Here is a 27,180-nt window from a genome sequence, read left to right on the forward strand (position 1 = left end):
TCACCCTTGGCTGTGAGACATTTAACTTGGTCCTCCCAATTCTATGCATTTTCTTTCTTCTCAATGTGAACTGGGGATCTAGGGAGCAGATCCTCATGTAGTTGGAGGAAATCATCATTGTCCCACACAACATTAGGCTTCAGCCCCATTTACATGAAGATAAGCATATCAACAGCAAAGTGGATTTTATTTTTGGACATTGTAAGATTTGAGAAGTTTTCCCTCATCCTGCAATTTTTGGACATTTTACACGGGAGACTGGGGCTGATAGCGGAGAAAGGCTGCGGTCAGTTTAACAAGGGATGTCACAATCCGTGGGTCCTAAGATGGCCGCGGGACCTCATGACCAGCCACAAAAGCAAAAACCTTACAGCCCAGTCTCTAGGTTTCTGCAAAGCCACGGCCAGAACAATGGATGGATATTGGCCATGCAGAAACCTGAGAAACCAGGTCGAAGTCCAGACACTGGGGCGCTGACATCAGCATACTCACAATGCCCCAAGCCGACCTACACAGTTAATCCCGTTAAGGGGGCACAATAGCCCATAGAAAACTACCTGGTAGGTGATGGGAAACCAGTTAAACCCATCACCTCTCAACGAAATACCAATTAACATACCGTCTGGCCATCCCCGGTACCCCCGGACATAACGCAGGACAAAGGGAAAACTCAATACATATCTTTTAAACAAAGAGATCCCGAGATCTGGCGGGAGATAGGACGGGCCAGAATTAGTATAACTGGCCACGACTTTTGGGTTTTAAAAACTGCAAGGAACGCAAGGCAGGAGGAAGACGAAAAAGACAGGCAAGAAAGACACGCTCGCTGCAGGGACAGCAACGCTCGCAACGACTGGCCAGGAACGCAAGAAATGGAAAGAAGAAAAGACAGGCACGAAAACTCATGCAAGACAGAAGTCAGAGGTGGCAACAAACGGCACGGAGAACGGAGACTCACCGAGAAGAACGGAAGGAAGAAACTCACGGAACAAGCACGACCCTCACGGAAAACAGCGGAGAAGCAGCACGAACAGCCAGTAACCCCAGTAATAGCCCCATGGTGAGCATGTACCCCGATCCTGCACATCCTGGACATAGTTTAGTGTAGAGGGGAGGGTGGTTTATTTAACGTGGGTGTATAAGTAAATATGTGTTGGCCAATTTTGCAATGTGTCGTACGTTTCCCATCTTACAGTCGTGTATATGTCTTGTAGAACTGTACGTTTTAGAATTCAGAGTCAAAAGTATTCATGTATATGTCTTGTAGAACTGTACGTTTTATGATTCATAGTCAAAAGTATTCATGTATATGTCTTGTAGAACTGTATGTTTTATGATTCATAGTCAAAAGTATTCATGTAATTCGGTATGTGTCTTATAGATATGTCTTATAGAACTGTGAAGAGCATTCATGTACAATAGTCCCAAGCGCTCAATAAAAGCCTTTTCCATTTAAACCCTGGTCTTCAAATCTGGTCTGGTTGAGTTTTTCTGCACTATCAACGCTCCTGCATCTAAGTCCAGTGTCTTGAACCGTAGGGGGTGAGTGGGTCGAACCACTCACGGGGAACCAGTGTGCGCGGCCTGGTCAAGGGATCAGAGCAAGGCACGGGGACCTTAGGTCGGGCGAAAGCTCGGCGCAGAAAACCCTTACAACATGGATCATTTTTACGAATCCTTAAGTATTACTTAAAGTCAGAGAGTGATGGGGTGAAGTGATTAAGTTGGCTGGAGACTATTAACTGATCATTGAAAAAGCAGAAAACTTTGTAAGCACTCTTTAAGTCAGCCAACAATAAAGCAGAAAGGAAATTAAGGTACATGTTTCATGTCAATAATCACTTTTAGAAGCCCCAAACTTTAGTAAAATGCAACTGCATTTACAAACTGATCATTTGCCACTTTCATTCACCGTTTCACCCTCATTGGCATCTATTCGTGGCCTTCAGCAATCAAATTCAAAGCAAACACAAGGAGTAACACTTCATCTTTCCATTTGTTACATACTGTTCTCTGGTGCTGACAAAGCTTTATAGAGTTCTGTTTGCATGTTTGTTGCTATAGCACTCAATGGGGATCTTAACACATTACTCTAAGTAAAAATTAATTTGCAGGTAGTTTGTAAAAGCATGACACATGACATTTTTTAATCCATTTGACAGTTTGTATATTGCTGACACACTATGGAGAACTAAAGAAACTATCCTTTGTGTGCCCCACCCACAAATGATCTAACAGGAAGGCTGAAATCCCTCTATCAGTTTTGGTTATTCATGGGCAAAAATACAATATAGTAATAACAGTCTCAATTGGACATTAATATTGAGCATATTCTCTTTATTAATTTTGTGAAAAAGATTAGTGAAAGACAAATGGAACAGAAAACATAAAAAAATGGAAATAAACAAAATAATGTAGACATGTTGTATATTATTTATAAAATAATTATCTGCTTAGATAGGAACAGCAGTAAAGTATGAAAAAAGGCTTTGGGCAAAGTTGCGCAAATTAATTATTAAAGTTTTAAAACTGAAATACAATTAAAGGACTCCAATTGGGGAGGGGGGGGAGTGGGGAGGAGGGGGGAGTGGGGAGGAGGGGGGAGTGGGGAGGAGGGGGGGGGAGGAGGAGGGGAGGGAGGAGGAGGAGAGGGAGGGGTGTGGATGGACGGGGGTGGAGGGGGGGGGCGGAGGAGGGGGGGAGGAGGAGGGGAGGGAGGAGGAGGAGAGGGAGGGGTGTGGAGGGACGGGGGTGGAGGGAAGGGAGAGGAGGGGAGAGGAGGAGGGGTGGTGGGAGGGGAGGGGTAGAGGGGGGAGGAGGGGGGTGGAGGGAGGGAGAGGAGGGGAGGGAGAGGAGGGGGAGGAGGGAGGGGCAGGCAGAGAGGGTGGGGGAGATTGAAGTGGGGCGGGAGGGGGTGGAGGAGGGGAGGGTGGGGGGAAGGGGGAGGAGGGGAGAAGGGGAGGAGGGGAGAAGGGAGGGAAGGAGGGATGGGAGGGGGAGGGGAGGGGGTGAGGGGGGGGGGGGAGAAGGAGAGGGTGCTGCACCAATGCAGGAGAGGTTTGGGCCCAACGGGTCCACTTGGTCTAGTAGGTTCTAAAATCTGGATTGAATTCTTGGATGAGTTGAAATGCAAGCAGACCATCTTCCTAACTGACTGGAAAATCCAGGTCATACATATAGTCACATACATAACCAAATGTCCTGTCTGCTAGTGGATATTTAATCTAAATTAGTGTTATGATCTGATGAGTAAAAGATTGGTTGGTCTGATAATGTCATAGCTGGCCAAAAAATATGCAGATTTTCAATCAATCATTTGAGATGTATCCAATTTTACTTCAACCACTTCTCAAATCCAATGATCTAACAGGAAGGCTGGACAAGCTGCATGTTTCATGCTATAGTTAGCTATAGTTTCATGCTCTCAGGTGCAGTAGTTTGAATTGGATAAAGTCATTTGCAGGATTGGAAATCTATAAACTCTGCATCAATCAACTTTATTGAAGATCCCTGTGCTTTGTATTCCTGTTTATAGAGAATGCACTCAATGTCCAAAAGCTATAAAGTGTAATCTCTGTGGTTTGTCATTCTAATGCTGTCCTACATCAATATATTTCACAATGTCAAGGTTTTCATATTCAAACTATTAAAGATTAAGATTAATTCTGAACATAAGGAGGTCTGGCGCCTCGGGTCGAGACCCTTCTTCAGACCAATGTCAGGGGGGCGGGACAAAGAAAGGACATAGGTGGAGACAGGAAGACAGTGGGAGAACTGGGAAGGGGAGGGGAAGAAAGGGACAGAGGAACTATCTAACGTTAGAGAAGTCAATGTTCATATCGCTGGGCTGAAAGCTGCCCAAGCGAAATATCAGTCTGAAGAAGGGTCTCGACCCGAAACGTCACCCATTCCTTCTCTCCTAGGTGCTGCCTGACCTGCTGAGTTACTCCAGTATTGTGTGATACATCAGAACACAATATGCTTATGGCATTATGGAAGCATGTTTACTCTTATGTAAACGATTAATATCAGCAAAGCTGATTCACTATCCAATGAGTGACCTTTATTGATTTTGTTTCAAAAACTAGCACTTTATGTTGCAATTGATAATTTGTAATCCATCTCATTGCAGTTCTTGCACTTTTTTATCTGTACTTGCTCTGTAGCTGTAACACAATATATACCGCTTTTTTTTTGCACTGTGCACAGACGTATATTACATGAGGAAACGCAACTGTTACGCCAATCACTGGTAATGCAACCAGCACCGCTGGTAATGCAAATGTTACGCAATCATTGGCGTTAGTACATGGTGCTTGCTAAAATTATTCACAAATCTGGTAAAAAGGACACCTCAATTCAATCATTGACGTTAATACAGGCACTTGCTAAGATTATTTCACAAATCTGGTTAAAAGGACAACTCCAGCATTTTGTGTCTACAGTCAATTCAATCATTGGCACAGAGTCGCCCCACTGTGAATGTGAGAAAATAGTTGTTACTATTACAGTAGATTGCCGGGCGGCTGATTGGTTTGCATTGGGGTGTGGTGACGTCACTGGGAGGGTGTGTTGGCATTGCTGGTCATGTTGGCAGGCAGCGTGATGACGATGTGATTGGTGGGACCCGGCGGGGGGGCGGGGGGACGGGGGGAGGAGGCTGTCAGGGCGCTAGCGCCATATTTGTTGTCGTGTCAAGAGTCCGGAGTTGCGGCAGTGACGGAGCGACGGTCTGGAGGGCCGGGGTTGTCGCATTGATTGGCACAGCACAGGCTGAAACTACAGCTTTTTGATTTTTGTCACCACAACGAGCGATTTTCGTGCGCGATTCGGCGCTAGCACCGCTGATATTTAAACAGAAGTTGCGGCGATCTTATCCAGGACTGGGAGATGGTGCAACCCTGAGGAGGAGCGGGACTGGGACTGGGACTGGGGACGGGGCCGGGCTGGGCTGGATGAGGTGAGTCTGGTTGAGTGTTTGTCGGTATTTTCTCTCCTCTGATCATCTTCCAATCCACACCCCAGCACTACCCCGTATCCACCCAACCCACTTTCCTCTCCCAACTGAACAGGATGCAAGGCCATGGATTGCACCCCGTTCCTACCACTCTCCTGGCTTTCTCCTTGACCAGTTGATCGCTCCCGTTGTGTATTCTATATGTGGTTTTAATATTTATTTACGCGCCATTCTTTTGTTTAATGACATGATCTATTGGAATTCCAACTATGCACGATGCAGATGTTATGATGCGATCCTTGACTCCATTAATTTCATCACATCAAAACCTATTGTTATTCCAATGTAGTTTCGCATTATGTTAACCGGGCTGAAAGCTACAGTAGACGTTGTAACAAAAATATTTTACACATGATGCTGCATCGTAGATACCAATCAAATATAGGTTATCTTTAGAAAAAGAGAGCTCGGCACCATGTGTGATATTTAATAAGAAGTACAGTTCTGAATGGCAAAAACCATAAACGACATACTATGTTCTGTTCTAATCGAATCCAATGGTAATGGTGCTTTCGCTAGTCAAGCTACAAAGCGTTTTAACTGCAATAAACAGTGTTTGATTATAATGACATATATCTTACCAATATTCCGTTTTTCCATCGCAATATTTCAAAGTTCAACAAACCTAGATTTTTTATTTAACTGTAATATACCTAACCATATTCAAAAAGATGTATTGCTTTGTTTTAACGGAGCATCAGTGACTGAGAAACAAGCTGTATATTTTTTCGCTATTAGAGTGGAATGGAGCTTGAAACTTAAATGAGGACAGGTATAACAACATACAAAAGAGTTAGAATGTTAACTGTTCTCCTTCTGCACCTGCTGCCTGGCTTGTTGATTTTTTATCATAATTTTCTGTTTTTATATCATCATCTCAGCATTTCTACTTTCAATGGAAGGGCTAAATAAGTTTATCTGCACCAGCGTTTAGTGTGATAATTTAGTTGATCCCACAGACTGATAAAATACAGAAAAGGAATGTAGTTAGGAATTGAGCTTAAAATTGGAAATTCTAATAAAATCTAGGGAACAGTGGTGTTGCTTGAATAAAAGTAGAATAGTGTGAGTGGTAAATATGTGACTGTAAGTTATGAATTCCTACAATGAAAATGAACAGAGGAAATCAAATGTTGGAATGTAACAAAATATTGGTATGGAGTTCAAATAGTCTGATTTTACTGCTGCTTTATGAATTGTTGAGATGCTTGTTTTTGGAATACAGGTGATCCCTGCGTAATGGCCGTTTGGATTCTGGAAATTCGCCCTTACAGAATTCACAAATCACTACCTAAAAATTTGAGGTATGAAATAAAATTAGCAATTTATGTGAAAAAATAAAGAAATGAACACAAAATTTATTCTTTTTCAACTGACATTTCTTGATGCATGTACAGATGACCTGAGGTTGCATTACTGTAAAGTGTGATACATCTCATTTTCTCTGAGAAAACCCCATTCTTTCAGTCTGAAGAAGGGTCCCAACCCGAAATGTCTTCTGCCCATTTGGCTCCACAGATGCTGCCTGACCCACTGAGTTTCTCCAGCACTTGTTTTATGCTCAAGATTTCAGTATCTGCAAAGCCGTAATGCAGTAATGCAGTTGACTTGTAATTGTTTTCTCAATGCACTGATATTTTCAGGGGTGTATTAGAATAATATCTTGGCTTTGCATATGATATAGGTTCATCTGTTGGATAGATAAATTAATTAAAAGCTGATTGCAATTGTTTCTGGATTTTAGTTTTATCAGAATAATTTTTTTGAGACACAGAATGTATGGAGTTTAAGACATATATGACAAATGCAGCATCTTGTGAAGTAGGTGGCATTTTTGATATATGAATTTTAAAGCTTTTTGGCAATATATGCTTCCTTGCCTTTAGGCTTGACGTAATTAGCCAATAACTTGATTCGTGATCATATCTTTGTCTAATAGAACAGCATAAGATAAACTATATGTACCTTCTTCTATGATCTTAAGTATTTCAACCCATTAATGAGGTATCTTTCGTTCATTAATGATGCTTGTTTTTTGTATTACAAGTATCACACATTCTGTGATATCAGCACACTGGGAAAATGTGAAGATAAATTCTCATTTGTTTCATTGAATACTACATCAGTTCTCTCATCCGCTGCCTGCAGGGAAATCTGGTAGAAGTTTGAAAGCCACTGTTCAAGTCCTAATGGATAATTTCCCTGATAATACAAATTGTTGAAGTGATCTGGCACTGAAGATTTGAAACATTTTCACACAATATTTTCTTTGACCCCAAAGTGTTTGGATTACTACAGTATGTTTTCCTACTTTCCACTGTCTTCACATTCCACAATAAGTCTGTACATTACAATCACATTGCTAAGTGTAGCACATTTTCATGATAGTACTATAAATAGAGAAAAAGAAACTAGCACTAGGCTGCTGGATGTCTTGCCAAACTGATCAAAACATGGTGGTTAAGGGTATCTCCAGAGAACACAGTGCAAAGTGATGAATGCACTGGCTGCACTGTCAATAATTTTTGTTGAAATAGCCAAGCAGGTTTTGTTTTATGTCTATGCCTATTTAAACCTTATTTTAATGTGTTTTTTAAAGTTGAAGGTAAGGCAAGAGAACATGAGATCAGGATGTCCTAAGCATTTTGCAGCCACTATAGTAAACCATTTGATAAAACAACATGTTCCCAAAGCGGAATTAAAAATAAATAACCATTTGACCTGTTTTGGTCATGTTGATTAAGGGATATTTATTTTAAGTTTGTAAATCAATGATAACCATTTATGTGCTATTGTTAACTAATGAAATAACGTGTTAACCAATGGAAAAATATGTAACAAAAATGGTGGCTAAATGTTCTTTTACATTAAAAAAAAAAGAATAATAAACATTGTTCAGGACATTGTAGCTACTGGAATCTAGAGCAAAGTACTAACTGCTGGAGGAAAGTGCGTGGAGCAACATCTGTGAAGGGGGGTGGGGGGAAGAATTGTTGACATTTGATGTTGAGACCCAGTATCAGGACTGAGAGTGGAGAGGGAAGATATCAATGTAAAGTGGAAGGGGTGAGGGCAGGGATCAGTTGACGGGGCCGGGTGAAAGTGCCAGGGGTCAGGGAGGGTTAGGTGGGTTGAGTCTAAGTGCGGACTAGGCAACTAGTTTACAGAGCACCGTCCCGAGCTCCTGGTTGCATGTTATTTCCATTTCTCGTCCCATACACACACAAACCTGTCTGTCCTCATCCTTCTCCACTGCCAGGATAAGGCCCAGGTCTGCACTCCAATGGCATGAACATTGAATTTTCTAATTTTGGGTTACCCGTACCCCTCCTGTGTTCCTCTATCTCTATCTCTGTCTCTTTATCTCTTCATCCGATCCACCTCTGATTATCCTGTTATATTCCTTTGCCCATCATCCATTTTCATCCCACTTGCCCTTCCCGGTTCCATTCACCTTCTACCCACATGTTTCAGCCATCAGATCCCTTCCCCAATCTGGTTCCTTCTGCCTTTCATCTCTCCCTCTCTTCTCTTTGTTCTGGCTATTTTCCCTCTCAATCCTGATACAGGGTGTTAACCTAAAACGTCAGCAATTCCTCTTTCCCTCCCCCCCCCCCCACCCATGATGCATTTAAAAAAAGGCTAGTTTGTTTTCAAATAGTGTGTTGAACTTGCAACAAAGTCTGGGATTTTTGAAACTTTGTATAAGGTTGCTGTTCTGTCATTAGAAAATCCATTATACTTGGCTTCAGGGGCGTGAGCTTAGAACGGTCTTGCTGAGCTTGCCACTCTGAAAAACCTTTACTTTGAGTGTTGGAAACACTGAATTGATTAGTTTTAGTCATGAAGCTAGTCACAATGTATTTGGTCGATGAATTATAAAAGTAAACACTATTGTATGACACTACCTCCATCAAAACTTGGTGTTGTGCACAGAATGTGCTTGAGATAATCATGTTATTTTAAATGTTTTTCTCATCCAAGAACAAGTGTTTTTTAAAATACTAAATTTATTCTGTGGTGGTCATGAGATTCAACTGAAAGAGCCTGGTAGTCTTTAAATTATGTCATTTTGCTTCATCACAATTTCACAGTGATAAAAAAATCTGACATAAGAAATCAGGATCAATTCAATTTTAATGAAATTGGATAGACGTACATAGATTATTAGTGACACATTTTAACGTCTTCAGAATTAGAAGCCATTAAATCTGCATGGCTTTGGGAAACTCTTGCAGTGACATTGAATATTCAATTACTATCACTACTTTTCCACTCTCAATATATATTTTCAACAAGGTGTATATGTTGATTAAGTATTACATTTTGCTTGTAGTGAGGGATATCAAAGTTTTGTCTATACTTATTCAAGTATACACATGAAGTGTGTTTCACTGTTACTTTATTGACCCAATCATTAAAGTTTTACTAACAGGAATATTAGCCCTTTCTCACGACTAAAAATTGAATGTTGCAGCAGTACTATGATGCAGTTATGGAAAAAAATGGACTGTTTTGTTTTCAAATAATAAATGTGTGGTAGCATTTCCCTTTCACATGCAATTACTGGCAGAACCCAACAGTAAGTAATAATTGTCAACGCTCTGATGGATTTGCACTCAATCAATCAATATTGTTTTAACACTGCTGTAAACATAATATTCCATTTTGTATTCTACTCCGCCAGTCTGATTTTTGTTTTGTTTTAAACATATAATTTTGCTTTATAATTAATTTGTGATACTGTTTGCCAAGTATGAAATGATCCATGATCCTTAAAGTTTCTGAATCCCACAGTTCAAGCAGTCAAGAAATTTAAAATTGTAGTCAAGAAATAGGGTTGATGAACTATAAAAGCTTTCTGAATCCCATGGTTTCCAGCCAATTCTTAATTGTAATAGTAGCAATGATTTGCAACCCATGATTTATTTTACTGACTTAAATGTAAATTTAATTTTGTTTGTATTAATTTGTGAAATATATTTATGGCTCAGAAGCAGCCAATTTATTCCCAGGCTCTAATATTAAAATATGAATCAGATGATTTTGAAAATGATTTATTTCTTGTGTCAATTGCCTTTTTTTTCCTAACAGTTTTCCTATTAGTATATCTAGAAAGTTCAGCATTTGTTTAATTTCTGAAGTCTGGTTTGAATAATCGTTAGAAATGAATGATACCACTGAGTAAATATATTCAGTTTACTTTTTAAATTTAAATTATACTGGCTATTCAAAATAAGTATAGAAATTCATCCTTAAGAGTCACCAAGAGTTATTTTGTAGACAGTATAATCCTCTTGAGAGAATGGATGGATAAAATGCTTTTGCTTCAGTTAAGATTTGTGGGGTAAATCAGCAGTCTTCCCAATTTATATTTTCTTTCACATGATTCCATTTTACAGTGAAGCAGCCAGTGAATCCCATGGCATAATGTCAAAAAAGTAAATATGTGCTGCTGCAAGAGCAAAACAAATTTGCTATTTAGTCCCATGTGGAGCTGACTGGGAAGTCATCTGCAGTGGAAACGAAAAATACACAAAGCTATCTTCAGAAGGGCAAAAACAATGATTTTATAATTTGAAGGTAAAAAATCATATCTATTGTTTCTAATTTATAGAGTTTTCAATCCTCACAAAATATTCACTCTGCAAAATTACTCTGTTCTAATCCTTCCTTGAAACTGTGTTTTCGGATGATAGGCAAACATTAACCCCCCAAGGCACAGTCAAATAGTTGGGAGTAAAAAGAGAAATTAAACGGGAATCAAGAATTTCCCCATTTATCCATTCACTTATATAAAACTAGATTTCAGAAGTAAAATGCTCAACCATTTCTGATCTATAAATACACTTAAAATATTTCTAAATATTTTCAAACCTATATTTTAGATGTACGAAGATTTATTTTATTGATAAACATGATAAGACATGATTTACAGAGAGCGGGCTCCCTGAAAAGGCCGTTTGTAATTACTCATCCAAGGTGTCGTTAGAGTGAATAAAATTCCGATTGTTCTGTTTTTTCTGCAATGTATGTGGTAGTTCCATGATTCACCAGGCAGTCATTTCGGAGCTCCAGGTTTTTAAACAAGTGATTATGGTTGAATGCTGCTGTGTATATTGGAAGAGGACCAGGAAGTATATGCACCTGTGTACCTGTTACCCATGTCCTTCTTGGTGGTAAAGGTTATTGGTTTGGTGAGGGGGAGGTGTTCTTAAGGTTAAATAATCTTACAGCAATGTGTCTTTTAGATGGGAATATTGCTTCTATGATGATAGTGTCAAATCCAGAGGAAGGATCTTGATCTGAAATGTTGTCTGTCCACTTCCCTCCACAGATGCTGCCTGAACCACTGAGTTCCTCCAGCAGCTTCTTTTTAGCTTACAATAGGGAGGGTGAGTGTTTGAGTTGATGTTTGGGATCCTAATCAAGTGAGATGCTTTGTGTCAGCTACTTTGGTATTGTTGAAGTAATATTTGTGGAGGCTGGTGCTGATTGTTTTCCACCACATTCCTGATTTGGGTCTTGCAGATGGCAAAAAGATTTTGGGAAATTGGGAGCTGACTGAATTTCTGTAGGATCCCTTGTTTTTTGACCTGCAGCTTTAGTTTTTGTGTGATTGGTTTAGTTAAATTTGTGGTGCACTACAGGATATTGATGGATTCGTCCATAGTAGTGCCATCAAATGTCAAAGCAAAATGGTTTAGGCTCTGTAAACAATTAATGCTTTTGAATGTCACAAGTTTAATTTGTCAATTACTAACCTAGGTTGTAATGTCAGCATTATCACAGGGCTAAATTAGTTGGTGAAAGGTAAAACAGATACACATATTTATCATGCAAGCAGACATCCACTTTTCTAAGTTTCCTGCTATTATATTATTTGACAGCATCATCTTTAAATTATGTTATAATGTTTGCACTTTTGCTAAAATAAGGGATTTAATTTGTTATCACTGAGTCATAAAACATAACAAGGTACATGAAACATGAATTTAAAGTGTAGAGTGGAAAATCCGGGATTGGGGACGTGTGAGGATCTCCAAAGGATCTCCTGTGGAGTTCTATGCTGCATCTCGGTGGGACCAGTCTCTTACAAAAGGCGCTCCTCAGGTTGACCAGTGTGTCATGGTGAGCTATATTGTCCAAGATGCTCCGACACCTCCAAACATCTTACTCTAAAAATAGAAAATGCTAGAAAAATACTTGGCAGCAATCTGATTATGCCATCATTTTTTTTTTAAATTTCAGTTTTCATTCTTTAATTATTGTTAATATTGGATTTATAGATTATTTTGAGCATAATCTTGAGAATCGTGTTTCATTGCATCTGGTTGGCTTGCAACAAATAGTATTATTTGGCAAAACAGAAAATACGTGTTTATTAGTCATTATTATATTTTTCTCAACTCTCATTATTTATGGATACGTTTTGGCATTATGCTATTGTAGAAGTAGAGGGATGGGGTATAACTAGTGAATATCATGCTGAAGAAGAGATGCCCCTGAGGTTGACTGTAATGTAAAGTGGCTATTGAGATTTTTGAAGGAGTAAATTACATTTTGGGGGAGTGTACAGATTGCCAGGATGATGCAGGGTGATTTGTTATTGATAAGAATCGACAGTGATTGAGTCTGGGCATGCAGAATGAGTCAGGGTTTTTGATGTTCTTTTACAGAATGTGGGCGTCTTTGGAAGGACTTACCTTTGCTATGCTTAAACTGAGAATGTTGACAGAAAACAAAAATTTGGAGGTCAGCTAAGATTCAACCACATGGTGATAGATCTTGGGTTTTAGTTAATCCAGGTTGAATAAGAACAGCAGACATCCCTAAAATGATATGAGTGAACCAGATCTTGTAGTTTTATAGGCATCATCACGTGAGCTAATTTATTTCTTAATTACAGATCGCTTTATATTACTGAAGTATAAATTTCACCAAGGTGGTCGAGATTTTGAATTCAGTATCCCGATAATTAGCATAGCTGTCGAGATTATTCATCAGCAGTGTCACCACATTGATATCCAGCCATTTCGTTATTGAGATTTATGAATTGGCCAAAGTGGAGCAAAAAACATTAACATCACTTTATTTGGGGGTTTTTTCTATTTAAAGTTTGCTTTAATTACTTTTGTAGTGTTTCTTGTTTAAACCGGTGATTGATATTGCTGGCATCTGTTACCAGTCAATCCAGCTATATCCACATATAATAAAGGATTCACGATGTAGAACAGATATTTCAAAATATCTATTTTTAAAATTATTGTGCTACCAAGTTCCTAGAAAGGACTTTGCACACTAGTGATGTGCTCAATTAATCTCATTGAGTAACACAGCACAAAAACAGGTGTTTCGGCCCATCATGTCCATGCCAACCATCAAGAACCCATCAATGCTATTGTGATTTTCTCATAACTTAGTTGAAAGGAATTGATGCTTCCAAATTGTATAACTGTTGTAGTACCTTACAAAGGAACTGTCATCTAACAATATAGTATTAGCATCTGTAAAAATGGTTAGTTTCTCCTATGATTTCAGCTGCTGAAATACTTTATTGAAATGCAATTACTTGCATTGCACATTGGTATTTGTGAATAGATTTGATTGCCTTGCATCTCTGTTGTCCCTTACCCAAATTTGTTTATACATAATTTCTGTAGGTCTTTTGAATTCCTTCTTGTTCTTAATAGCAGAATAAATAGAACAGCTAACATGGCAATTGGTTTCTTGAAAAAATTAAGTGAAGGAATATTGGGTAACAATTGCTTTGAAAGAAGAGTAAACTCACCAGTCAATACTTTGTGCATTCACTGTGCCCTGACACCTGTAAACAAAGCGTTCTATGCAAGCTTTTTGCAAGCGCCTTTTATACATGTGTACTGTGGCAGACAAACGGCTCTTGTTAAGTAACAGGTGTGGTTCTCAAGTGGTTTGGGAGATTTTTAACTTGCATGGTATAACAGACTGTATTTTTCACAGAACTTTCTACAATATATTTGACTATTTTAAAAATTAAATAAAAGAAATCAATTCTAAATATTATTTCTTTCATTTAGTTTTTAAGCACCTTTGCCATTGTGTTGCAGAGAATGTTATAATTTAAATTATTTCTCAATCGTTTCCTGTCTTGTTTCACACCCTCCGTTAGTAATTTCATCTACTTCAAGATCTTTTTAGAATTGTAGTATGAAGTTTCAAGCCACACCTTGTGGTTAAATTTTTAAGGTCTAACATTTAAGGCTTGTTTTTTTTAAAAGCTTGCATTTCTACATTTAGTGTTATGCTGCAAACAGTCTCATTCCAGAACTTGTATTTACTGCAATGCGAATCCTAAAGCCTGGAAAGCAATAAAGCATTTAACACTCAAGATAACATTTGTATATATATTTTAAAAATCCAGACTCAGATTATAGAATTCAGTACAATCAGCTCTGGCCCATATTGATTAAATGTTAATACCAGATACTGCAAATGCTGGAATCTTGAGGATAAAACAACGTGCTGGAGGAACTCATTAGGTTGGGCAACAAAAAGGGTCCTTACCTGTGAAGTCCTCTGTCCAATTCCCTGTCCAGATGCTGCCTGGCCGGCTGAGTTCCTCCAATTCTTTTTGGACAAAATTTTAATGTTTTACTCCCACAGGGGCTAATTACTTGTTTCTTTGTTGTTCATGGTTTCTTGTGTGACCCTCTCCTGGGGTACCTAAATCCACTGGAGAACTTTAGCTGAACACTTCCCACCAGGTCTATCATTTCTATCATGACTTGCCATAGGCCACCTAATCCATCTTTCTTCTATAAACTTAGATGGTAATCAACTTCTGAAACATCTGTTTAGTAAAGCTTTTCTTTCCCTCAAAGATAATGAAATGCTTCATAGATGAATAATAGATAATAATAGACAGGTAATAGATAATTGGTTATTTTTACTATGTAAAAGAAGACAGTCGACTCGTCTCTAATGGAACCGTAAACCCTGGTGACACGGCAATCAAACTCCTGACCTTTAATTCACTAAATAATGGCTTAATATCTATTTTTGTCCTATTTATATATCACCAATGCACTTGGGGACATTTATCTACATTGAATGTGCTCCCAGTCCATTTTTTTCATAATTAGAATTATTATGTTGTATAACTAGGTCAATTCTATTTTTAATCAAAAACTACGTCTGGATTGTGCAGCATTCCTTCAATAGCACATTGTAGTATTTGCCTAGATTTTTCAGCCAAGTTGTTGGAATAGGCTTGAACTTAAACGTATAACCTTTTGCTTTGGAGACAATAACCTAACATTACCATCGTGGAGGAAATATCTTAGATTAAATTGGTGCACATGAGTAATGATTTGCCTCTAGTTATGGATTCAGGATGATAATAGTTGAAAATGCATTGAGGACTTTGACAGAGATAATGACAATCACGAGTACATAAATTAAATTTGGAACTGCCTGAAATACTTGATTCCCACCAATCAATGTCATTTAAAAAACCATTCTATAATATGCATGTTCAATTGGGAATCAATTTGCACAAAACTGTCCACTCCACTCCTGCTCTCAAATTAAGTTAATCAACAGATTATTTTAGCTGCATTTTCTGAAGTTTTTAAGTAAAGTTATGAAGTAAAATTGAATAATCAAACATAACTATAAAGCCTAGTAAATGTGAAATAAAAAAAGACCAATGCTGGGAGTCCTACAGTCATACAATATGAAAACAAATAATTCAGTCCCAACTCACTCATGCCAACCATGTTAGTCCTGTTTCCCTGCGTTTGGCCGATAACCCTGTAAACCTTTCCTGCCCAAATGCTTTTAAATATTGTTATTTTACCTGCCGTAACTATTTTCTCTTGCAGCTTGTTCCACGTGCAAAAAAAATAGTTGTCTATTAAATATTTTCTCACCTTAAATGTTTACCCTCTTGTTCTTGATTTTGCTACTGTGCAATAAGGACTAGGTACATTTACTCTATCTATTTACCTTTTATACACCTCTATAAGATCACTTCCTCCTGTGTTCCAATGTATGAAGTCCTAGCCTGCCCAACCACTCTCGAAAACTCTGGCAATATCCTCGTAAATCTTCTCTGCACTCTTTCCTTAACGGTATCTTTGCAGTGTGACTAAAACTGATCATATTATTCCAAGTGTGACCTCGCTAACATCTCATACAACTGTGATGTAACATACCGACCTCTGTACTCAGTTCTCTGACTGATGAAGCCAAGCGAGGCACAATCCTTCTACACCACCCTATCTACCTGCAGCAGCACTTTCAGGGAACTATTTACTTGTACCCCTTGATTTCCCTGGTTTGACTTCCCAAAATGCAACACCTCACATTTGTCTGATTAAACTCTTTTCCCCATTCTTCATCCCACTTGCTCAACTGATCAAGATCCCACTTTAATTCTTGATAACCATCTTCACTATTTACAATACCACCTATTTTCATGTCATCTGCAAAGTTAATAATCACTGTGGTGGAACTGTTAGGTCCAAATCTCTCCTGCGGGCCTCTGCTGGGGCAACCCTCCCCCAAATAACGATCCTGCGGGCCCGGCAACCCTCTCCAACTCGGGCGGAGAGTGTCCCCCGGGGTCGTGGGCGGGCGAGTGGGAACAGGGAAGGGGAGAAGGTGTCACTCATCTTGGCCCCGTGCCGCCAGCGCTGCAGCCTGAGCGAGCCGTGGACCCAAAGCCTCTCCTGCATTGGTCTAGCATTCTCCCACTCCCCCCCCCCCACTGACCCACTAACTCACTCCATCCCCCTCAACCCTCCTTCCCCCCCACCCACCCATTCCATCCTCCTCTCAACTCCCCTTAAAACTCCCCAAAACCTCTCCTGCATTGGTCTAGCACCCTCCACTCCCCCACTCCTTCTCCCCTCCCCCCCCCCCCCCCCAGTGAGGAAATGAACTAAATTCCTGCTGGAAATTGGTGTGCAAAATGTAGGATGTATAAAGAATTTGAAATATTGTAAACACTTGCAATGAACATGAATTACATTTTCTATAGAGGTGCTTTAAAGTTTCTGATAACGTAACTATGATTTTGTGTAGTATGATAATTTTGTCTAGTAACCTAAGGCACACAGTTACTAGGTTTTCTCTCGTCCTCTGTGGTTTTAGGTTGTTATCCATTAGAGGACATTAAGTTAACAAAATTACAGTGCCTGGCCTTTGATGCACCTTCAGACTGAGTTTTTTTAAAATAGTAGTGCTGCCAATATGAGCTGCTGCCTCACAGTGCCAGCGACCTAGGTGGCATTTGCATGTCTCCCTGTGATCACAGGAAGCCACCTGCTTGATTGAAATCCTTGTAAATCAAATGTGGTCTTAATTACTTAGAATCTGGACTGCACATTACAGCATTGTAATCTTCCTATTTTAAATGATAGAAATCAGACTAATGAATCATTTAAATTATAGATATCACAATTATTGTATTTGAATGAAGTCACCATATGGAGCTGTTATTATGAAATCTGTTTGTGCTGTGGGAACTTTTTACATTGTATAAAAAGAAGTTGCATGAGTAAATGCCTTTCATTTTCAATACATTCTGTTCATATACATGCATGAGCTTGTCTTTTCAATATCCTTGTTTTGTTTTTATTGTTATAGGATAAATATTTGAATGACAGAGAATGGAACATCAAGCTGATGAGCAAATTGCTCCAGAAGCTAATGAACGGGTGTCGAGCTGTGACCATGACAAAATAAATCCGTCAATAATTGATGCTGTCAAAAGTGATGAGGTTATTAATGATGTCACTGGTGGGGATACTGGTGCGCTAAATGGCACATGCCTTAAGTCAGAGACTTATTCAACAACCAAAACACTAAAATTAAAAGAAGATATAAATGGCAAACATGAAGATAGATTTGCTGAGGTACAACTGAATGTAAAGGTTGAACAATATATGAATAACTTGACAGATCATGGTGGATGTGGAGAGCCATGTGCTTTTATCTCTTTGAACAGTGATACGGAAATCACATCAGCCAATAAGGAAAAATTGAGTGACTCTGGAGAACTTAATAGGACTGTTAATATTCAAGCACTTCATCCTATATCAGAGAAATCATCAGAAGCAGATACTACTGATTGGAACAAATGTACACCTCATTCTTCTCGCAAAATTGATTCAGAAAGTCCTTTTGATACAACGATAACCAAGGATCTAATGTCCAGGATGGAGCTTGAATCTTCTCAAGATGCTTTGTTGGATGAGCTAGAATCAGAATATAATTATTTTTCAACAGAATCCTCAGTGACTCCCAGTTTACCTAATGGAATTACGAAAGAAAGTAGCGCTGCGGTCATATTTAATGAATCATTTCAAAACAAATGTCTTCAGCAAGAAAAGAAAATTAAAAAGTGAGTGTCAATAACAGGATATTTTTTTTTAAACTGATAGATTTGTCTATAGAAATATATGCAATAATAGATAAAACCGTGAAACAATTATATGTCACAATAACATTTGGAAAAATGAACGATGGATATATTGAGCGTTAATGGAGCAGATATTTTTCAACAACTTGGTGCCAAATACTATACTTGGGCTTATACCATCACTTTCTGTGGGCATAACATGCCTTTGCCTATTAGATATCTAGGCAAATGTACTGTTCAAAAGCCAAACCAAAACCATTATTAAAGCAATTCAGATTAATCGACAAATGACATACCCTAGATCACAGACTGATCTACATTATTTCGGAAAGCAGTTAAATTTAACACTCATTCTGTGGTGGGACACAAATATTTCCAAATTGAGGGATTGGATACAAATAATTAAAGATTTATTGAAAGGTAAACCATGAGGAGTATATTGGAGGGGTGGTCATGTTCAAAAAAACAAACTGCTAGAGGAACTCTGCAGACTTGGCAGCATCTGTGAAGGGAAATTTACAGACTGAAGAAGGGTACTGATCTGAAATCTCATCTGTTCATTTTCCTCCACGTAAGCTGCCTGGCCCACTGTTCCTCAAGCAGTTTGTTTTTTCTTGTTCAATATTCCATTATCTTTAGTCTCTTGTGTCTCCAGCTTGGTCATGTTAATGGGTTAGTAATCCAGTGTTTTGGACTAAGTGAGTGAATGAATACGTTTATTTGCCAAGAATGCATATACAAGGAATGTGCCTTGGTGCTCACAAATGACAACACAAACATACAGTTAATAATTACGAATAAAGCATAACCGCATCAAAACTATAAGGATACAACATTACGGTCTAAACATGTGGGTGAAAATAAACCAGAGCAAAAAAGAGACTACAGACTTTGGTTATTGAGTAGAACTATCACTTGTGGAAAAAAGCTGTTTTTATGTCTGGCTGTGGCTGCTTTGACAGTCCGGAGTTGCCTTCCAGAGGGAAGTGCTTCGAAGAGTTTGTGCTCAGGGTGAGAAGGGTCGGAGATGATCTTGCCCGCTCGCTTCCTGGCCCTTACAGTGTACAGTTCGTCAATGGGGGGAAGGTTGCAGCCAACAACCTTCTCAGCTGTGCGAACGATCCTTTGCAGCCTCCGGATGTTGTGCTTGGTGGCTGAGCCAAACCAGACCATGATGGAGAAGGTGAGGACGGACTCAATGATAGCAGTATAGAATTGGACCATCATTGCCTGTGGCAGATTGTGTTTCTTCAGTTGCCACAGGAAGTACATCCTCTGTTGGGCCTGTTTGACTGTGGAGTCGATGGTGGCCCCCCATTTAAGGTCCCTGGAGATGATGGTTCCAAGGAACTTAAATGATTTCACAGATGTGACTATGGTGTTGTTGATGGTGAGTGGGGGGAGGGGAGGGGGCTCTCTTCGAAAGTCTACAATTAGTTCCACTGTCTTGAGAGCATTGAGCTCCAGGTTGTTGCGATGGCACCAGGACGCCAGCTGTGTCACTTCCCCTCTGTAGGCAGATTCCTCCCCATCCTGGATCAGTCCAATCAGGGAGGTGTCATCCGCAAACTTGGGGAGCTTGACAGAGGAGTCTGTGGAGGTGCAGTCGTTGGTGTAGAGAGAGTAAAGGAGAGGGGAGAGTACCCAGCCTTGCGGAGCTCCTATGCTGAGGGTCTGCGGGTCCGAGATGTACTTTCCCAGCCTCACATGCTGCTTCCTGTCCGTCAGGAAGTTGATGATCCACTGATAGAGGGTTTCAGGCACAGTCAGCTGGGAGAGTTTGTAGTGCAATAGCTCTGGCACAATGGTGTTAAAAGCAGGGCTAAAGTCCACAAACAGAATCCTGGCATAGGTCTCCTTGCGGTCTAGGTGCTGGAGGATGAAGTGCAGGCCTAGATTGACTGCGTCGTCCACCGATCTATTGGCCCTATATGCAAACTTTGTGATGTTTTTCAGCTGGGCCAGCACAAGTGGAGCACATATTGCACATATGGTGCTATTGCACCATAGCATCTCACGAAATACAAGTTTTATTTCTCAAAGAAAATGTGAAAATAAGAGGCTTCATGGGGGGAAAAGTGCTGCACTAAAATGTATGTTCTCCAGTGATGGTTGATACTGTAACATTTTGGCTGGAAGATCTCAGCTTAGTGGGAGCTTGAGTCTTTTAGGCAAATTTCCATTCAAAATCTGAAAGCAATGATATGTTTTAAATGTATATTGTTTGTTAGCTATAGGCAAGCAGATGCCAAGAGCAGCTGCTTAATTAATTCTCTACTTGCAGCATCTGTTGAATTTCATCTTGTTTCAGCCTCATTTATTGGGGATTACCGTGATATTTTTGCTATAGAAGTAGATTAATAATTTGGAGATTCCTTAGACGTATTTGGCACATTTAAAATTACAAAGAAAATGAGTAGTGTGAGGGAAGGAACTGCAGATGCTGATTTACACCGAAGATAGATCCAAAATGCTAGACACAAAATTCTGTCTCCCGGAATGTCACCCATTCCTTCTATTCAGAGATGCTGTCTGCCTAAAATATTAAGTAGCTTAGATATGTATACTAGAACAAAAAAAACGAGAAAAAGTAAATGTTAATCCTGTTCACTATCACAGTAAAATGAATCTAAGCAGAAGCTTCATTAACTCCACATAACAACACAGTGTGTAACGAGAAATTACATTTGTAATCATGAACAGTTCTTCATCAGAAACTGGAGTTTATCTTGCAAGAACTTCTCCATAACTTATTATCAGTTCCTTCATTGCTAAACATAGTCAATGGCTACAAGTTGAAGCATGGACAAAGGGATAAAGTTGCCTGGGCTCTCAAAACGAATAATTTGCAAATCTTGCACATAATATCTGGGGCATCCATTTTCACTTATTCTGCCAAAAATGTGATTTTTTGTTTTCTTTTTCATGACCACTCCAACCCCTTCTAGTTCATAAAATTGGTATTATTTGTTTTCCAAGTATGTATGAGTGCCTTGACACTATGTCCCAAATGTAGGCAATAAACTGTCATATTGATGCTGCGGTTTCTTGATTCTATGCTCCCCATCCCATGATATTTGTGCCTGTTAAAATAGTGCACGAGAAATAGAACCCATGACTTACTTTTGACTTTGGACATCCCTTCCCTGCCGCTTCCCGTCACAGCAAACGTTCCATGAAACTTTTTGTAAAGGCGTGTCAGATTGCCAATTAAGTTAAAATATGATGACTGTGTACTCTCATTGCATTGAAAAATGGGTCAACATTGTCAAGGCTTGTTTGGATTAAAAAACTCGTACTTCTACTTTAGATACATTTGCTTCTACCAATCAGTCTAGGTTAGGCTGGAGATGAAGAGAATTTTGTTTTAAATGTAATTGGTTCTGTTAATGGTTAAGGCAGGTGATTAATGTTCAGTCCAGTGAAAATGCAAAACAATTTATTTTAATGTTGTGTTGCAAGCTTTGTCAAAAGATTCTAACTAACCTGTGGTACAAGTGGTCCAGTGTAAAAATACAAATATAGCTAGCATGTTCTCGCCAGCCAAAATTTTACTATTTTGAAAATGAAAATGCTGTTACATTGAAAAATTCATTTTATTATTATTGTCCTTTATGTTTATTACGTAGACTGATGGAAGAAAACAGAAAGCATCAAGAAATGATTGTGGAGATTTGTGCAGAAAAAAACAACTTGAAAGATGAATTGAAGAAGCGTTCTGAAACAGAAAAGCAACATATTAACACCGTAAAACTAGTAAGTCACTTATGGAAACTAAATGCAAACATAGTAAAACAGAACTGATTTTGAATGGTACATATGGTACGGTATGGTACATATCACTGTAAATGTGGATGCATTTTAAAATCCATTTACAAAATTCTGATCATCTTGCATAAAATTGGACCGTGATGGTGCCAAACCAGCAGAGTTTCTGAATGATTAGATGTTAATCCTATACTGCCCTAACACTCTTTTATTTCACTTTGTTTTCATCTTACCTAAGGTATAATACACTTTTTAGTGAACACAGTTAGTTTCATTGGAGTGGGAACTGAGCTGAGACTAAAGGAAGTGGGAAATAGAACCCAGTGAGTTTGAGCTTGCATATTTCTGCTTGCCAAAACAAACTGAAACGAACAACCCCTTTGGACCTTTTTCCATCTGCACACGTAGCCCACACTGCAGACCCATGGTCCCACCCCAAAATCACTCATATTCATGATTCTTGGTATTCCTGCCTTGTGCTGCATAGTCTAGATCACAGCTCCAAATATACAATCCTTCTACACTCCAGGCCCTTGGCCCTGGCCACAGACCTGGTTCGTTCTTTGGAACCTCATCTCTCAATCTGGAGTAATGAGTGAACCAGATGACAAACCACCAGGATTTTGGAGTTCAGTCTATTAAAGTGCAAAGGATAATGATGGGACTTTTGCGTTTGTAATGCTGATGAAACTGCCAGAATTAGGTGGACGCTGTGTAAAATGTCTGCCACCAGCACATGCAAAGTTAAACAAACAAATTGGAAGTTGATTTCCAGTTAACCCTCCATCTCCACAGGATGTCACACCTTTGTAGTGCGATGAACACAGAATCAACGATTTAATGTAAAATTTTGCCAATAAGCTTTAATAACATACCAACTCATAATTGTTGCTAAATAACCTGAATTGCTTTGAAAAGCTTTTGGATAATTCAAATATTCTTTGCATTCAATGATGCAATTGTTTTTAAAATTAATGATATTTGAATTTTGAATTATGAATTCATTTGCATTAACATAATTTAAAGTATGCTTTCAGTAAAATTATTAATACATTATTAATATTACGCACTTTTGACTTTCCTGGTCCTTCACTGTACGGATTTTTCACTTTTCTGTTTGAGAGTGCTTGATGATTTCAGTTTCTGGATGCCAAAATATCAGATATAAATAGAAACAGAAAAATAGGTGCCTTCGAGCCAGCACCACCATTCAATATGATCATGGCTGATCATCTAAACTCAGTACCCCATTCCTGCTTTTTCCCCATGTCTCTTTATTCCTTTAGCCCTAAGAGCTAAATCTAACTCTCTTGAAAACATCCTGTGAATTGGCCTCCACTGCCATCTGTGGCAGAGAATTCTACAGATTCACAACTCTCTGGGTGAAGAAGTTTTTCCTCATCTTGGTCCAAAATGGCCTACCCCTTATTCTTAAACTGTTCATGTTCTGGACTCCCCCAACATCGGGAACATTTTTCCTGCATCTAGCCTGTTCAATCCTTTAAGAATTGTTTCAATAAGATCCCTTCTCATCCTTCTAAATTCCAGTGAATCCAAGCCCAGTCGACCCATTCTTTCATCATATGTCAGTCCCGCCATCCCGGGAATTAACCTGGTGACCTAAGCTGCACTCCCTCAATAGCAATAATGCCCTTCCTCAAATTAGGAGACCAAAATTGCGCACAATACTCCCGGTGGGGTCTCACGAGGGCCCTGTCCAACTGCAGTAGGACCTCCTTGCTCCTAAACTCAAATCCTCTTGCAATGAAGGCCAACATGCCATCAGCATTCTTCACTGCCTACTGTACCTGCATGCTTAATTTCAGTGACTAGTGCACAAGCACACCCAGGTTTCGTTGCACCTCCCCTTTTCCTAATCTGACACCATTCAGCTAATAACCTGCCTTCCTGTTCTTGGCACCAAAGTGGATAACCTCACATTTATCCATGCCAATGGTGTCAAACTGGAAATCATTTGGGGAAAAGAGAAATTGATGAGTGCTAAATTTTAATGTTTTTTTTTGAGATTATCAGTATGCATTTTCCCTTTGCTCAGACCTCAGAACCTGGGCTGGATTTTTAATATATTCCTTTATTTGTCCCACACTGGGGAAAGTTGCATGTTATTTGCAAATAATATGTAAGAATTTAAAAATAACTTGGGTTGTTTTTTCCCTTTATCTATTTACATTTCCCTGTCCTAATGACGAGTGTGGCCTTTGCATTTCTCTTGAGATGTTATTAGGCAGTTCTTGTTCTTTACATGAGTAAGGATGCACAGAGTGTAAGGATGTAGACAGCAAAATATTAATGAGTGTTCATTCTTTTAAAAGAATCATGATTATAACTTGTTCGATTTTAAAATTTAACAGATGTTTTGTGGAAAATTTATAGTCTTGATCTATAGTCTATAGATCTGTCTATTCAATAGGGATTCACTTATTTCTTGCAGATGGAAGTCAAAGTTGAAAACCTTTTGGAGGAAATAAAAATGGTGAAGGAAAGATTGATCTCACAGGATGCTGCTGCCAAAAATGCTATTCAGCAATTGCAAAGAAATCTAACTTCTCGGTTGGACCAAGTAAGAATGTTTTTAATATGTACAGGGACACCCTGGGTTTTAAATGACCTTACCTATGAAAATCAGACTTTACACAAATCCTCCCATGCTTTTTTGAAGAATTATTCAAACTAATAATAATAATAATACAGGTCCACCACTGATTTTCCAGCAACAGTTTGTCTGGCATTTCCTTTAATCTTGAATCACTTCCTGGATGTCCCCCAGAAAAGGTGGCGAAATCGACTTCATAGGGACTTCCGCATTTATCGGTGGGTGGAATTTGCCCTCTGTGGCCAGAAAGGCTCTGGAACCAATAATGCCAGAAAATCAGTGGTGGACCTGTACTGTAATGGTTTGTGGTATTCATTAATGACCAGATGCGGTGAATATTCCATTAGTTATTTATGGCTAGTATTAGAGTGATTATTCAATGTAATGAAAAGAAATCTGCTGATGGACAATTCTTAGGAATGAAACCTGGTGATAGTCTGTACTTTTTAAACTGTAAGTTCAGAAATAATTATTTTGTTTTATTTGGCCTCGCATGAAATATATCTGCCTTTCATCACACCCTTCATTCTACCCATCTCCCCTCCACCTTTTCTCTTCTTTCTGAGTTTTTTCTGCAGATTGGCTCTGTTGGGCAAATCGCATTTAGTGAAATGAACTGCTTCAAGTGGTTTCTTTATTTCTCCATTATGTTTGGAACAGTAAAATATTTCCAAATTGTTGAATAATTGTAATTTGATTGTACTTGAGCTTCTTGGTTTGATGTTCATGTTGTTATCCATGCAATCTGCATCTCCATAGTCCAGTTTTAAAGGTTATTTTAAACATGGATGTGATTTGAATCCCAAAGAAAAACGTGTTTTATTGCAAATCACATTTGATTAATGCATTGCTATTGGTTTATTTATGTCACATGGACCAAAATGCAGAGAAAAACTTTGTTTGCATACTATCCAGTCTAATTGTGCTATATATGATGCAATCAAGCCATGCAGAAGTAAAACAAGTAGTTCAAAGAGAAAAATACCAGAGTGCAGAGTATGGCATTATAATGTTACAGCATTATAGCCTTAAATTACAAAATGCAGATGTAATGGCAACTAGTCTTTTCCAGTAAACTCTTTTCTAATTGCCATTACTATACAGGGAGTCGGAGTGATCTTAACACAAGCCCCAACAGAGAGATCTTCAAGACGTTTTTCCAGTTTAATTAGTTGTTTATTGAAGTAGTTGTACAAACAAGGAGATGAACATATCAGGCTGTACTTATTTCGCATACAAGTCGTAACTGGTTGCTCTGTTCCCCCCTCTGCTCTCATTGCAGGTCTGGTAAGAACTGTATCCTCTCCTGGCTCCCCATGTCTAACTCCTCCCAGTCCCTGTATCCACAGATATACCACCTAGTTCTGGCTCCTCCCAGTCTGTTATGCCCGTATATATATTCATCTAACGACAGCCCCCAAGTGTCCAAAAATAATATGGCAAGATATATCTAGACAAAATAATATAATATGCTAACAGCAGCCAGTACAAACACAAATGGCTCCTACACACCGGCCCCTAATTGTTCTACGTATATAAAGAAACAATTTCCAACAAACATTAAAAGGAGCTATAAAAACTTACACATAATCAAAAAAAGGTATGTACTATATATTGGCATCTAATCTACTTTAGAGATTCTTCAATCTTTAAGGCCACCAGTCTATGCTGTACTCGGATATCAGCTTCAAGAAGCAGACATCTCTTTGTTATCGGTCTTTCCAAGATGTACTTAAGCACTATTGTGCTATCGGTCCAGAAGATGGATTTGTACAGTTGAACCTGTAATTCTTTTTGCAGCATTGTATCAACTCAGGACTGCAGCTGTAAGCTCCGTTCTGGGAATCATCATTTGTTTTAATGGTGCCACTCTGGATTTTCCCATTAAGAATGCAATATGCATCTCTTTGCTATAGTTTTTCAATCTTAGAAATGAAACAGTACCAGAGCCACTTTCGCTGGCATCTGAAGGGTGGTGCAGCTGTGCATATCTGATTTGAACAAAGCTTGTGGGCTTCATGCACCGGTCCACTCTAAACTCCGTAATCTTGTTGAGATCTGCTAGCCATCCTGTCCATTGCTAAGAGAAGGGTTGGAGTATGTTTTCATCCCATCCAACTTTTTCCTTGCAGAGCTCCTGCATAATCAACTTGGCTGGCAGAGTAAATGGTGCTAGATATCCTAAAGGGTCATATATAGAGCCGACCGCGAACAAGATGCCACATCTAGTGTATGGTCGTTTCTGTACAGCAATTCTGAACTTGAACACATCTGTCATCCTTGCTGAGCGATTCATAATATCCAAGAACTTTCCCTCTTCTCTGGACATTTTTTCTGTTTCCTTGTTGGTTCTTTCACCGAAGTCATGATTGT

The 27,180-nt window shown here is 39.0% G+C and overlaps 1 protein-coding gene across 4 annotated transcripts in view; it reads left to right on the plus strand.

Moving 5' to 3' along the window:
- Positions 1-4,706: 4,706 nt before the first annotated feature.
- ccdc186 (coiled-coil domain-containing protein 186) overlaps positions 4,707-27,180 on the plus strand; it is a 65,945-nt gene continuing 43,471 nt past the window's right edge. For all 4 annotated transcript variants that reach the window (XM_078413464.1, XM_078413465.1, XM_078413466.1 and 1 more), the window contains exons 1-5: positions 4,707-4,960; positions 6,243-6,321; positions 17,651-18,407; positions 22,055-22,181; positions 24,646-24,774. In XM_078413464.1, coding sequence (XP_078269590.1) covers positions 17,674-18,407; positions 22,055-22,181; positions 24,646-24,774 — 990 coding nt within the window. In that variant the 5' untranslated portion in view covers positions 4,707-4,960; positions 6,243-6,321; positions 17,651-17,673. The remainder of the gene's footprint in view (positions 4,961-6,242; positions 6,322-17,650; positions 18,408-22,054; positions 22,182-24,645; positions 24,775-27,180) is intronic.

Source organism: Rhinoraja longicauda, chromosome 16, assembly GCF_053455715.1.
Source record: "Rhinoraja longicauda isolate Sanriku21f chromosome 16, sRhiLon1.1, whole genome shotgun sequence".
NCBI lineage: Eukaryota > Metazoa > Chordata > Chondrichthyes > Rajiformes > Arhynchobatidae > Rhinoraja > Rhinoraja longicauda.